This window comes from Neltuma alba, unplaced genomic scaffold (assembly GCF_004799145.2).
Source record: "Neltuma alba isolate B1F8T4 unplaced genomic scaffold, ASM479914v2 tig00013377_pilon, whole genome shotgun sequence".
Lineage (NCBI taxonomy): Eukaryota > Viridiplantae > Streptophyta > Magnoliopsida > Fabales > Fabaceae > Neltuma > Neltuma alba.
In genome coordinates, this window is record NW_021637639.1 from 121,644 (window position 1) to 135,693 (window position 14,050).

The following is a 14,050-nucleotide window of genomic DNA, read 5'->3' on the forward strand; positions in this document are numbered from 1 at the left end:
ATATTTGTGACTTAATTTTATTCATATTTATGTTTTTTATTAATAATTTCATTGGTTTATTTTTATATTTTTATAAAAAAATATGATAAATATAAAAAATAGTATTTTTTCTTAAACGGGCCAAAAGCCCGCGGGCCGGCCCTAGCCCTGTAGCTTAAGGGCCGGGCTTAGCAAATTGGGGTATTTTTAAAATTTCAGCCCTGGAGGGCCGGCCCTTTTAAGCCCGCCAGCCCTGAAGGGCCAGCCCTGGAGGGCCGAGCCGGCCCTGATTCCCGGCTCTACCTACAATGTTACGTGGTTTGTCATATATTCAATATTTTATACTATCTCCGGTACTTAGGGCGTGTTTGGATAGAAACCAAACCATGGTTTCAGAAGTGCTTTTACAGATTGCGAAGTAAATATGTGGATGAGATTATCTCGTTTTGCGAAAAAGTGCTTCTAAAACCACGGTTTTGGGATACCCAAACAGGCCCTTAATATAAAACATCGTTTCACTTTTTGTTTGGTCCTAATTATAAAACCTCAATCCATTCTGTCTATTATATTTATGTATTTTTTTCCAAGATAGTCCTTCTAATAATGATAGTTCTAGCCAATATACTTAATTAGTAAAGATATTTTAAGAATGACAACATTTATTTATTACAAATAATTAACTTAACTTGCTTCCTTAATCTCTTCAAATAAGTCAATTAGGTCTTATAATTATGACCGGAGGTAGTATTAATAATTGATTGATGATTATATAGATTGTAGAGTATTACTGTAATTAATAATTAACTAATCTATAATAAATTTATGAAAAATTATATTATAATCCATTTCTTACATTACGATATAGCGTAAAAGCCAGAAGTCAGCTTTATTGTTAAGCCAGGTGGTTAACTCGTTAAGTGCAGTACTGCAGTGTAAGGCTTAAAGACAAGATTTTCAAAAAGTTCAATAATGCGTTAGGAACAAAAAGAATTTTTCACTGGCAAACATTGACTTTAAAGCGTGGATAATCCATTAAGCACAAGATTAGCATTAAGAGGGTATTTGGATAAAACCAAACCATGATTTGGAGAATAGCTTCTGGAGAATAGATTCTTAGGAGAATAGATTTTGTGAAAAAGTGATTCTGATAAAGTGAGGGTGTTTGGATAGTTGTTATCAGAAGCACTTTTTATATATACAAATTACTAAAAAAGTATAAGTTAATATGATAATCACATATAAGATAGATTTTATAGTATATTTTAATTTGAAGGAATAAAATTGTTAATAATATATTTTTTACCAACACAATTAATAATATATAAGATAATGTAATTAATAAATAATTAATATGTGTATATATATTTATAAATATAAGATTAAATATGTTTATAAAAAATAATTGAGGGGTGTTAAAGTCATATTATCATTAAGATCTATTCTGACAGGCACAGTCATACTCTCCAATTTGAACCAGAAACAGAGTGAATTCATTTTTTCTGAAACCATGGTTTTGAACCCAGAACCGCGATTTGTTAATTTTTCTCACTGTTTGGGAAATTTGGGACCCAAACCATAATTTTGGTCCCAAAACTATGGTTTCAGCGTATTACCAAACACCCCCTAATTAGAAGTAACAGAGTGAGACGAACCAATTAAGTGATTAACGCGGCAGTGAAAACCATTTTTTATTACTTTATAACGTCAGCAAAATCAAGCGGGTTAACTTTTTTTATTTAAAACCATTAAAAAACTAATTTTCATAAATAAAAACAAAGTTTTCTGAGACTTTTTGACAAGATACACCAAGAGTTAAAAAAAATGAAAATTAACTCTTTTTTGTATTCGTTTAACTGGATTGTTTTGTCATATGATTTAATACTCCTTACAAAAACATCCTCCCTACTTTATCACTCTCTCCCATTCAAAATATAAATATCAAATAATTAATTCACACAATTTAAAATACTAGTTGAAAATGGTCAAAGATAATAAACATGTAAAAAAATATAATTTAATTTTTTAAAACACCTTTAACTATGGAGAGCTTTAAGAAGAAAAAAGAATGAGTGGAAAAAAGATACGAGATAAACATAGTTAATTAAGAGTAAAAATTATATATATTAAATGATTAAACAGATTCAAAAGTAATGCCTAAAAAAAAAAACCAAATTCGTTTCCAGGACTTGATTCTTATATGTTTAACTTGACAGAGTATTATCAAAATGAGGCAATACAGCATTAGTAATATTCGTAATTAATGCTTTTTCATAATATCTAGAATTCAGCCTAAAGAATAAATTTTTTTGATAAAGCATGTTAATTCGAAGCATTTATACAAAGTTAAATCAGGTTTGAATTTATTTGTATATTTTTTGAGCTAAAACTATTTTTAATTTAATTCTCTTGATTTGGAAACTAACATGCCCTTCTATATGTAAATTATCCTTTTGTTTAAATGTTATAGAAAATACTTTAAAATGTTTAATTTGCTTTTAAGAAAAGCCTAAATAATTACCATCATTGGTCCGGTCCCGTCTCCGATTGTTCGCGGCTACTTTGTACAGTTTTCGGGTTCAAAACCAAAAACAAAAAGAACAGAATGTCAGGATAACCTGGTTTCTTCTGTCAAGCAGTATGTCTGAGAATCCATTACAGGTTCTCGTTCAAACCTTTGAGAAGGTTTCATATTCCATTCAACATCACCTTACTAGGTTCATAGGCCTTCATCTCCAGCCAGTTTCGTCTGCTAAAGCCCCGCTTTTTTCCATCTCTTCTTCCCCCCACAAATTCCAATCTGCGAAAGCTGATTCTTTTGTCCAACCCGATGATATCCTTCTTAAGGTTCGCGGTTCTCATCGCTTTCCAGCTCCGAATTCCAAATTTGTTTTTTTTCTGTGGGTTTGTCATAAAGTTGATTTTGTGTTTGCATTTTTTGGGTTTTGAATTGAAGTCCACTGTAGTTGCTGTATTTACAGTTGCCAACGATGCTCTGCTTATCTGTAACGAAGTTTATGCTTTGCTTTAGTTGTCGCATATAGAATATATGTCAGAATTTGTGCTTGTGAGGTGATGGGGCGATGTAGCTGCCGTCGGAGATTATAGTAAGGAGAGGTTAATCAAATATGATTTACTTAAATTATGTTTTAAATGATCTGTGTGTAATCATTTTTTGCGATGAATTTACTTTGTGACCTGTCACTCTTTTCTTTCAAAACAATTCCATTTTGCAACTAGGCAAGATATACAGGGGATAGGTCGTATCCAAAGTGCTTTAATTTGTTAGTTCATGGGTTATTTGCGAGAAACTTCGACCTTACTATTATAATGCTGGTCATGCACTGAGTTGAAATAGTTCTCCTCGTCCCTTGGTTCAGTATGCTGTTGACTGAATTTACATTGGTTCTTGGATACAAAAACGAGAGTAGTTAGTCTTCCATTTACTGCCTTTTACTCTTTCCTATTTATTTTCTCACAAAATAAATGATGCGTCTTATGGATTTTTATTAACAAAAGGTTTATCCAATAGCCGATCTATGAGAAGTTGTGTCTGAATTCATATACTTGAAGTACAATTTGTGTGTTCTCAGATTTCTCTTCGTCTAATATATATATTGGAGTTCATGTGAGGGACTACTTTTCATAATCATATGAAGCATTTACTGATTAAGAAAAAAACAAAAAGTGATTAAAAATTCAGATTCAGATGGGCAATGTATCTTCTTTCATTTCCACGTAGAGTGTATTTTTGTGCATACAAGGGGGGTAGTGATCGCTCTACTTTTTATCATTTGCTTCTACAGATAAAATCTGCTGCTACACCAGTGACTAAAGAGGAGCTTGGAAGGGCTACTTGGACTTTTCTTCATACTCTTGCTGCTCAGGTTGTCACTCCAATTGCTTTTTTTATGCTTCAATTTGCATTTATGTTTCTAACTATTATGTTTTATCTTTTTGTGTTTACTAAATTTTTGTCGCTCATCATATTAAAATTAAATTATTTTGTGTGTGAGAAGAAGACCAATGTACTAGTGTTTATTTTCCTCCCCTTTTGGCTGTCTTGCTTCATTTGAAATGTTCCTATAACTAATTGCACTTTCTGCCTCGTAATTGGGAAGCTGTGCTTCGTTGTAATAAATCCTTGACAGAATATATCTCGACATTTCGCCAGAAAGCAACAATACTGGAAGCTGTTTCTCTTCCTGGTTCAGTCTTTTATGAATGACTGAAATTTTGTCTGACTATCTTGGAATTGTTTGTTTCCCTGTATTATAACAACCATATATTATGCTTAAAATAATGGATTGGTTTTCTCCTTTGTTGCTTGCTTTAAACTACATATTCACTATCTTATCGTTTCTTGCATCTGTAGCTTCTTATTGAACATCGTCTACTCTGGCCGAACCTGCAAGACAACAGCCTGCTCTTAGCAAAGGACTAGCTTTTATTGCTTTAAATTTTGCTACATGCTTTTGTTTTCCCCCCATAATTCCATATGGTTGAACTATATGTGCTCTGATGTCTGGAAATGTTTAGACTTCTCAACAACGTGGTCTCTTTTCTCAGTATCCAGATAATCCTACAAGGCAACAAAAGAAGGATGTAAAAGAACTGGTATGGTATTTTCCTCCGATGCCTGTCCTCGTTAAACTGTAGTTATATATCATAATTCCCTTTGCATCCAGCTGACTCCCTTCACGGGTAACTTAAAAGCATATTAGCTGTGGTGCATCACAATCTTCTTATTGAACCAACGGGTTGTGTTTGGGGTGTAGATGGGAATCTTATCTCGAATGTACCCTTGCAAGGAATGCGCAGATCACTTTAAAGAAGTTTTAAGGTATATTATTTTTCGTTTGGAACATTATATGATAATTACTAACTAGAAATGGGTAAGTGAGCATTTTCACTCAGCATATACAGATCAATGTCTTTGATTACAAGGGGATAGCCCCACATCTTACTTCTTCTGAAGTCTGAACCATCTTAGTCTTTTTTCACTTGGAAGCTGTTATCCGCTCATGGATCTGTTTCTGAAAGCCTGTGACAAGCAATTAAGGAGCTTCTGTAGCTATTTTGACGGTCCACAAATGATTTTAACATCAAGCATCAACCATGCAGTGGCATGTTTGAAAATTTCACTTCGTGAACCTTGACTGGTGTAAAATTGAACTGAAAAAAATAACCCTTTTGACATCATTTGAGGGATTCCTTGGCATCTCTTCAAGGTTTTGAACATAATCTGCTGGCCAAAATACGAAAATAAGCTAATTTTCTTTTGCTTTTAATCAACATGATTATTTGCTATTATTCCATTCTGTGTATACATATTATGTGTTCTTTTGTATGTTAAGCAGGGCAAATCCAGTACAGGCTGGATCTCAAGCTGAGTTTTCCCAATGGTTATGTCATGTGCACAACGTTGTTAATAGAAGGTAAGCTTGTATTTTAAAGATGTTATTGTTCATTGTGTCACTAAAACAGAGACTCCTCTTTCGGCTTCACCTGTTTAAGCTCCCTGATCTGTGTCTCAAAATTTTGTCACATCAGTCAATAGCCTTATAACTTAGTAACATAAAAGCTCCCTGATAAGTAAGAAGTTGTAAGGTCAATCCCGCCTGTAATTTTAAGCCATTGGTCACATCAAACAACTCGGTTTTGAAGGAATTCAAAACGCGATGTTGAGCTGCAAAGAGAATTCAAGTGATCTAGCATTGGTTATAGAACTTGAACATCTGAGCTGTTACGTTCTTGGTATTATCACAGCCTCGGCAAACCGATATTTCCCTGCGAACGAGTGGATGCAAGATGGGGCAAACTGGAGTGCGAGAAGAATGCCTGTGAAGTTCTTGGAAGTACAGGTTTTGATGGAGATTAAACGAGCTGGAATCCAAAATTGTTTGATGTACAAATGGGACAAAAATGTTATTTTATTGACATGTTTCATGAGACTATCTTGGTTTTATACTTTTATTAGTAGGAGAATTATAATAAGATTCTAAAGAAGGAAAATAATTATTAAATTTTTTAATAATAACCTAAACAGTTTGTAATGACAAGTATTAAGATAGGAAATAGTAATTTTTGGGACTTTTTTTTTATAAAGATTTTATTATAATTTTCCCTTTATTAATTAATTCAATTCAATATCTTGTAAAATGTCAAGTCTATCGCCAATTATTATATGAAAGCAGTTGAGATGCTCAGTATTCAATCCTTTTCTCTAAAGTTTGCTTCGAAGCCATGCCCGTTGCATTTTGAATCTTTGTATCAATCTACCAATATATAATATGAAAGCTTCAAGAAATCTATTGTAAGTTACTTTTCAGACTCCATCTACTACAACAGCTTTTAAAGAAAACAAATACGTCCCCACAACGAAGTTTTCATTTTGAATTTTTGATATGCTATTTCACTCCCATATTTCTTACGCTTACATATCACCTTTATAAAGATTGGTGTAGGTCGTTTTATAACTAAATGTGACGGCAAATTTTATAAACGTCAAAGGTCATTCTAACATAAATTATAAAATTATCTGGCAAAAAAAAAACAAATTGTAAAATTAGAGATGCTGTGGATGTAAATTAGTAAGAGCATCAGGAGCTGCTACTATGGATGCAACTATGCCCATTTTCTCAACATTCAGATTCAAGTTTTGTAGAACAATAATCTAGTTACAAGATTCTAACGACCAAATCAGCAGGAGAAAAACTAGTACAGGTGGAAACTACTGTTCATGCAATAGCACGGGAAAGAAGTGAAAACTCAATAAAAGGGATAGAACTAATATCCTCCATAACCAATATGTGAAACATGTGATAAAGCTGGCTGTACAGAAGGGCATCAAGCATGTATTAGAAAGCTGCTCGCTTCACTAGCAACACAAGATATTTTATATGCAGTAACTTCACTTGATCTTTCTGAGTGTGTTCATATATGTATAGCTCGACATTGCTACAAAACACTTGCGGAACCTGCAGAAATGCAATCATCAATTGTTTTCAGTTTCCAATGACTCAAACAAATGAATTTTTCTACTTTCTACCAAACAAAGTTATGTGATTTAAATTATTGAACATTCAAAACTCTCATGCTTTTCTTGTTTAACCAAACAAGTTTAACATGTTCAAACTTACATATTTATTAACTAAGCCAAGTCAAACCCAAACAAGACCCTTCATGTCGGACAATACACCTCAAGAAGGCAATCTACGCGCAATTGTCATAGAAGCTGTGTATAATTTATAGGATGGTCCAAGATCAAAGAGGAAGGACAAAGACTGAAGAAGGAAAACTCCTAAAGAAAGACGGGTACTGCTTTATGGTGATAATAAGTAAAAGCATGCATACCAGACCCACTGACTTGAGTGTTGGGCCATAGCAAGAAAGCTTCTACAGGGATGCTCATTTACCAAGAACTGGATTGTTTCATTTGAATGAAGCATAGCAACAAACACGGACAACCAGACATCAATAGGTCCAATGTACTTGCGCAATATGTTGGTGCTAACCTGAAAATATGGCGCGCCAAGCAAACATGTCAAATTGAACAAGTCTTAGAGACAACTAATCACCATCAAAAAAGTAAACAGAAAACATACCAGCTCCCAGGCTTCAATTTCCCTGTGTGGTATATCATATAATAACTCGCTGCTTAGACCACACAAAAGAGAATTGATAAGTATCAAGTGAAAGGAAATTAAAATTCGACAAGTCAACCGCATTAATCTCATATATAGATTACTATTCACATCCTCATGTCTAAATTCTGATGACCTATCATCTCGTTGGTACTTTCCATGGATCATTAAAGTACTATTGGCGAGTACTTCTACGATGGTAACCCACACAGCAACTTCACGAGAATTTATGAACTTTATTACCTCCAAATATTCAGAGAGAAAAATGATATATGAAATAGAAAATGAGCTTCCAAATGAGTATTAGGTCCTGTAATTTGTAAATAAGGAAGGAAAATCTAGTCCTTCCCCCACAATAGCACTACTAGCACAGCAATCTGAAAATGGGTCTATCATTAGCAGGGCAAAGAGTGAGAAGAAAAGCAACGAGTTCCACAGATCAGAACTGGCACATATTGATATATCAAATTCTATAAAACCTTTTGTTATAGAATAAGGGTAGGAAAGAGAGAGAGATTGAGGGAAAGAGAGGGAAATAGAAGAAAGGGACAGAGAGACAGAGAGAGAAGCAGAGAAAAAAGACTCAATTCTTATCATTTCAAAAATTACAATGAGCTTTTTGGTTCTTTTTTCATCAACTCTAGCCCTACCTAATTCACTAAACTAACTAATCGATACCCCTTTTATTACAATCTTACATCACCTTTTATGTTAAAATTATCTCATATTGAACAGAGGGTATATCTGCGAGTTTTTTCCAGTTTTGATTATGTTATCATTGATCAAATTCAGTTTTCTTTAAGAAAAGAAAGAGTTAAACTTACCACACCCCATAGTACACATCACGATGATTACAATGACCGGAAACACCATAATTGTCAAAAGTGATAATCTGGGCAAATTGCAAACAAGCAAAAGCCAAGAAAGAAGCTCATGAGTCCAAAAATATGTTCCCACGCCCAGTAATGACAACGTGGAGGCAAAGATTCAACTTTGACAAGTTCATTCAAAATCATCATCTTATCTTACCATATCAATGTTGTACTTGCCTATTTCTTCCTTGACAAGATTTGCCACCAACTTGTGGTTCCAAACTTTACCAAAACCATCCTAGCGAAGATAATGAATTAAACAATGGCTTTGAATGGAACTAACAGTAATTTACGTGATACAACTTTCACTAAGCTCAAGAGAATTATTAGATTAGAACCTGCAGATCGGGATGGTCCACAACCTTCACTTGTTGCATCGGAACCTACATACAAAATTTCACATACCAAACAAACAACAGCCATGTGAAATTGCCTGGCATCTTCTACCCCAATCTGTTTTAAAAGAACACTGAAAAATGGTTGCCTAGGGCTAACAAATGAATGTTGCCTTACAATTGGAAAGTTATACGCACTTAAAAATTCTACAAGACAAAAAAATATGAAACAGCTTTATGACAGGGGCAAGATAAAAAAATAGCTACATTTTAAGTTACCTTGAGGGTTGCACAAGCTTGAAAGAGCTCTCGTTTTCTGATTCTTCCTCTATTATCTGCATCACCTGCATCAAGAAAACTATAAAGGATTGAAATATGGACATCACCCTTGCGTAATGGCTAGACAGGAAAGTCTATCTTTCTCTAAACCACATATTCAAACTTGGTTTTTGTGATAACAAGCAGAAATTTGATACAAAAGGAAATGTTTATCAATTAGTATCCTAGGTCCCTAAGCTAGATTTTCCTTACCAATTACTAACTTTCCAAAGCCCAATAGACAGAGATGAATAGGATTCTAAGTTTGCTGGTGGGCTGATGCAAGGCAAAACTTAAATAAATTGACAAAATTCTTGGAGTAGCTTTGGAAACTTCCTCCTCTTCATCATTCTTGGATATTGGAACCCTCTAGAAGATTTTAATTCCTTTCGCCCATTAATTTAATCCTTGAACTTTTTCTCGTCAGGAATTTCTGCCTCTAGTTTTTCCCTTACAGTTGAATATTTATCCAGTTACACTTCCACCATCTAACAAATCTTACTACTTAACCAACCTTCGACAGCTTATTTCAACTTGACATAAAATTTCAACTCAATATTCTACTAGAATGTTGGGTGAGTGAATTTAAAGGATTGAATCGTTTTAGTAAATTGCAACTTTGTAGCCCTGAATGGCATACACAAAATGCTATTTCTGACCTTAAAGCTTTATTTGTGGAGAATCTTCAAATAATCAAAAGGAAGAAGACAATGCTAGATAAAAATGAATATTTAAATGCACAAACAGCAGCAACTTGAACCTAAATGAGTTATGCACGTCTTCCTGCTAAAGCCAGCCTCTTAATTCTTTAATCTTCTTTAGGTTTGCTGAATATATATGTACATTTACAACCATCTGGTTACACAAGTTCAGTATTTCAAATCAAAACATACTATCTGCATGACTAAATAAACAAAAGGTGGAGTGGTATATAATGCTCATCACCGCATAGTCATCAGCCTCACTATGTAAAGACAGTAGCCGAACTTGCTAAATATGGAACAATAAAGATACTCTTTTAAAGGAAAACAACAAAATATGTCAAGAAAGAACATCATATGGGAAACTGAAAAACATTCACTGATGACTAAACAAAGACTAGAAATAAAGTCATGTGTGCAAATATATCAAGGCTGGTGCATGTCCGATGACTTCTGCCAATTATGAGCCCAAGCAGATTGTTCAAGTAAATTACCAATAGATAAGCATAAAATATAAATATAATGCCCCCTTGAAATCAGATAATTTATCGTTGGAGTGAAGAACCTGCAGAAACCAAGCAAAATTTCAGCACAATTTGAAACCATACCTTGGAAAATCAAAAATCTATATGGTACGATCAAAGCATTGAAATAACTAAGTTTAGTGGGGGAAAAAATATGAAGTCATCAGACATGCGGGAACTGTTATGTTACAGATGAAGTTTCACAGGGGAACTCAAGAATCAATCAATTCCACAGTCAAGTAAAGTTCTGTTAGATGTTAGTTAAGAAGCTGGGTTAGTTTAGGAATAGTTATCTGTTATGAACTGTTATATGTTTGGTGTCTGCGTAACTATAGAAGGCCTTGCACAACAGCTCAATTAATCAAGTAATACAAACCTCTCGGCATAATTTTGTCCTCTCAATTTCCTTCTCTCTCTTCTTTCTCTCTTCTTTAGAGAATCTCTACAATTTATCTAACAGTAAAGTTCGCTCCCCAAAACCTTTTCTTGATGGATGAAATAGTTGTTCCCATGAATTTGACTCAGATTTTTTATGCATCAGCTCCAAATGACTTGTTTAGAAAATTTCCAAATGCTTTCTAGACTTCAGATGGCGTAATAAATACTACTAGTGATAACTGTGTGATTGATAAAGATAGAAATCATTAACACAACAGCTGGCTTAGAGGCACCAAAATCGATGCAGCTTTTGGCAACCACAAGTTAGTTGAAGTTATACAATGATCAGCGGCTACTTTGAGGTCAACTGCCCAATGACAATGAATTAATAATGCAGGAATTATCATGATGGCAAACTTACATAGACTCATCATCAGGGTGCGCAATAACTATCAAGACATTTCTCTTTCGAAGAGCTTTACCTGATTACAAGTGAGGGAGAAAATGACAACTTTAAATTAAATTGACCAACAGAGATGCAATTCACCATACAAATAATTAAACAAAAAAAAATTTAACAGAGACACAGCCCAAGTCCTAGGACAAGAACGCACCATTTTTCTTAAAAGAATTCCTTTTACACATATGCGCCAGAAGAAGAACTTTGCACAGTGAAATTACCCATACAGAGAGTAGACAACCAGTTATCAGAATCCATGCCATCTAGATTGCCCCTGCAAGAATGAAGAACAAACTCACAACAAATGCTCAAGGAATTGAGTTATCAAGTTATCATTGTCTAATACACATGTTATATCTGGCCCAAAAGTAACCTGTAACAAATTAAAATTTAGGGTTATGATCGGTTCAACAAAGGGGGGATTTAAATATTACCTATTATACATGTCTTTGCAGAATGTTTAATAAAATATAATTATACATGACATTTTATATACAATTATGATTTCATAATTATCAAAAATATACATATAAATACAAACCTGAGATATATTCAATCAATATCCAACCATTAAAAGAATATATCAACAAAATATATTCCATCGATGAACAATATATATAAACTTGAAGCTGCTACTATTCAATCTTCTTCTTCTTCCTTTTGTGCTGAAAGTTCATATACATTATGGGGAAAGAACATGAAGCTATTCAATCAATAAACAAGGTAACAAGATATAACCAGCCAAACCCCAAAAGAAACGCATAATGTAGACCAGACACATGAGTATCACACAATCCGGCCACAAGGAGCTCAACATCTAATTAAATTCATTTACTTTAGTAATGAGGCAGAATAATTAAAGAAAGGAATCTCGTAGCTACTGCAGATGGAAAAGGAGGTACCTAGCTGGCGAACTTCGAGTAGATCAACGGGATGCTGGAAGAATGTGGGCCAATGATGGAGTTAAGAAAAACGAAGACGAAGCCACTTCAGCGATTTTAGGTCGAGAGAATCATGTAGACTCAGAAGGAGAAAACAATAAAAGCAGTGCCACGCAGACAGAGCAACTGGAGGATAGGAGGGTAGTAAAACGTTCAACAGGGACGGACAACGCCGGACGGCTGCGACGAAGAGGAAGAGAAGCGAGGAAGAAACGAGAAATTACTCTCAAAAGTTCTAACTGGGTTTTTGTCGTTTTTGTGGAGTAGCATGTAATTGAACTTTTACGTCTTTTCAAAGGAAACGAGTTTCAATGGTCTGGTAGTGATGGACACCCAAGCTCATCATGTTTAAATTGTATAAATTTAATTTTTTTATTTTTATATTTAAATAAAAAAATTTTTTAAAAAAATTTTAATGACAATATTATTTTTATTTATATTCATTAAAATAATTATATTTAAATAAAATTAAAAATTAAATCTGGATTATTCAAATTAAATCCGAATGGTCCATATGATGAGTTTGGGGTACTCATCATTCTAATGAGCATCAAAATTAATTTATTTTTAGTTAAAGTGTGAGTTCTAATTATTTTTTAGAAGGAAGTGTGATTTCGTCAGGTAAAGGCTTTTGATACCAAATCTCATAAATAAATTGTTAACCATCATAACTCTATTTTAATTTCTATCATAAATACAAAAAAGATCTCAGATTTTTTTTATCTCAAAAAAATATCTTAAGTTTGATGTTTAAATGATTGACACTTTATAAAAATATTAATAATGTGGAGGCTAATAGTGGTTACACATCCCATCTCATTTATATAGTTGTAAGTAGCACATAAGGTTAAATGAAAACTTATGACCAAATCTAGCAAATTATAATCTATCTTATTTATATTTTAATTTGGATAGAAGAATTTACACATTCCAATTTTTTCAAGACTTTTACATGAACAGAATCTTAAAGGTAAAGATTATATAATTATAGGTAGCACATGAGGTTAAAAAAAAACTTAATGATCCAAAAACAATATATTTATTTGTGTAGATTCTGCTTACTTTTCAAGTTTGAAAACAATAATTACATGTTAGATTGTTAATCAAGTATTAGAACATTTGAATTTTTCTTTAGGATTGACAATCATGATATGTATGACCAGGAATTCAAAAGAAATTTGAAGATGGACAAGGATCAAATACAATCCTAAAGAAAAAAAAAATAGGGTTCAAATTCTTATAAGGACCGGGGAAAAAAAAAACTACATAGTACCCAAGTTTGACGATCCTGTTGTGCATAATTTCTTACTTCCCTATCTAGAATTACATGGCTCTAATCTTAGTTGGTAGTTTTTGGGTAAGTGAGATTTGAACCAATGTAGGTTCTAATACCAAATGTTTTTCAAATTTTTTTACAATAGTAGAATTCAAATTTGTACAAACTCTAATATACTAAACCTTAAGAACAAAATGCTAACCATCAAGTCAAAAGCTTAAATTCTTATTAAAGATAAGCCTATTAGTCTCCTTCAACTTTGTATGCTATCTGACAAAACTTAATTCACGACCCCAAAACTCAAGACGACATATCATTCTCTCGTTTCAAAAGAGGTTCATCTGCGAACTTGTGTTTTTAGGATTAAACCGCTAACCATCATGTCTTTATTTTAATTGTGTTACAAATTAAATGAAAAGGAGATATCAGATTTATGATTGAATTGGTTGTTATATAGAATTTTGTTATGTCCCATCTTGGAAACATGTTAAAACTACTTATAGATCATAGTTAGTGTGAAATAGAGCTGGGAATGCGGGCTGGCGGTGCGGTGCGGATACGGGCCAGCCCGCAGCGGTGGGGCTAAAAACGGTGCGGGCTGAAGTAGCCCGCACTTTGGCGGG

At 33.6% G+C, this 14,050-nt stretch overlaps 2 protein-coding genes across 5 annotated transcripts; one reads left to right on the forward strand and one right to left on the reverse strand.

Moving 5' to 3' along the window:
* The first annotated feature begins 2,545 nt into the window (after nt 1-2,545).
* On the forward strand, nt 2,546-5,985 carry LOC114736869 (FAD-linked sulfhydryl oxidase ERV1). Of its 3 annotated transcripts, none has more exons than XM_028924752.1 (6): nt 2,546-2,823; nt 3,783-3,863; nt 4,516-4,593; nt 4,755-4,819; nt 5,337-5,414; nt 5,746-5,985. In XM_028924752.1, the coding sequence occupies exons 1-6, from the start codon at nt 2,617-2,619 to the stop codon at nt 5,855-5,857; spliced, it is 621 nt and encodes a 206-aa protein (XP_028780585.1). In that variant the 5' UTR covers nt 2,546-2,616; the 3' UTR covers nt 5,858-5,985. The 3 variants fall into 3 exon arrangements, with proteins under 3 accessions (XP_028780585.1, XP_028780586.1, XP_028780588.1); XM_028924753.1 differs by having other exon boundaries at nt 4,546-4,593; XM_028924755.1 differs by having other exon boundaries at nt 5,644-5,858.
* A 575-nt stretch (nt 5,986-6,560) lies between these two features.
* On the reverse strand, nt 6,561-12,380 carry LOC114736871 (probable N-acetylglucosaminyl-phosphatidylinositol de-N-acetylase). Of its 2 annotated transcripts, none has more exons than XM_028924758.1 (11): nt 12,113-12,380; nt 11,365-11,484; nt 11,172-11,232; nt 10,343-10,413; nt 9,109-9,173; nt 8,833-8,877; nt 8,652-8,732; nt 8,447-8,514; nt 7,584-7,632; nt 7,395-7,493; nt 6,561-6,956 (listed from the first exon to the last, which is right to left on the reverse strand). In XM_028924758.1, the coding sequence occupies exons 2-11, from the start codon at nt 11,471-11,473 to the stop codon at nt 6,837-6,839; spliced, it is 768 nt and encodes a 255-aa protein (XP_028780591.1). In that variant the 5' UTR covers nt 11,474-11,484; nt 12,113-12,380; the 3' UTR covers nt 6,561-6,836. The 2 variants fall into 2 exon arrangements, with proteins under 2 accessions (XP_028780591.1, XP_028780590.1); XM_028924757.1 differs by having other exon boundaries at nt 7,333-7,493.
* Nucleotides 12,381-14,050: the final 1,670 nt, after the last annotated feature.

Bases quoted from the DNA above. Each gene is read 5' to 3' on its own strand.
- LOC114736869 (XM_028924752.1), top strand. From the start codon at position 2,617: ATGTCTGAGAATCCATTACAGGTTCTCGTTCAAACCTTTGAGAAGGTT. The intron at 2,824-3,782 runs GTTCGCGGTTCT...TTGCTTCTACAG, and splicing joins CCGATGATATCCTTCTTAAG to ATAAAATCTGCTGCTACACC. The intron at 4,820-5,336 runs GTATATTATTTT...TATGTTAAGCAG, and splicing joins CACTTTAAAGAAGTTTTAAG to GGCAAATCCAGTACAGGCTG.
- LOC114736871 (XM_028924757.1), bottom strand. From the start codon at position 11,473: ATGGCATGGATTCTGATAACTGGTTGTCTACTCTCTGTATGGGTAATT. The intron at 10,414-11,171 runs GTAAGTTTGCCA...TGGTTTCTGCAG, and splicing joins CACCCTGATGATGAGTCTAT to GTTCTTCACTCCAACGATAA. The intron at 7,494-7,583 runs GTATGTTTTCTG...CCATATTTTCAG, and splicing joins AAATTGAAGCCTGGGAGCTG to GTTAGCACCAACATATTGCG.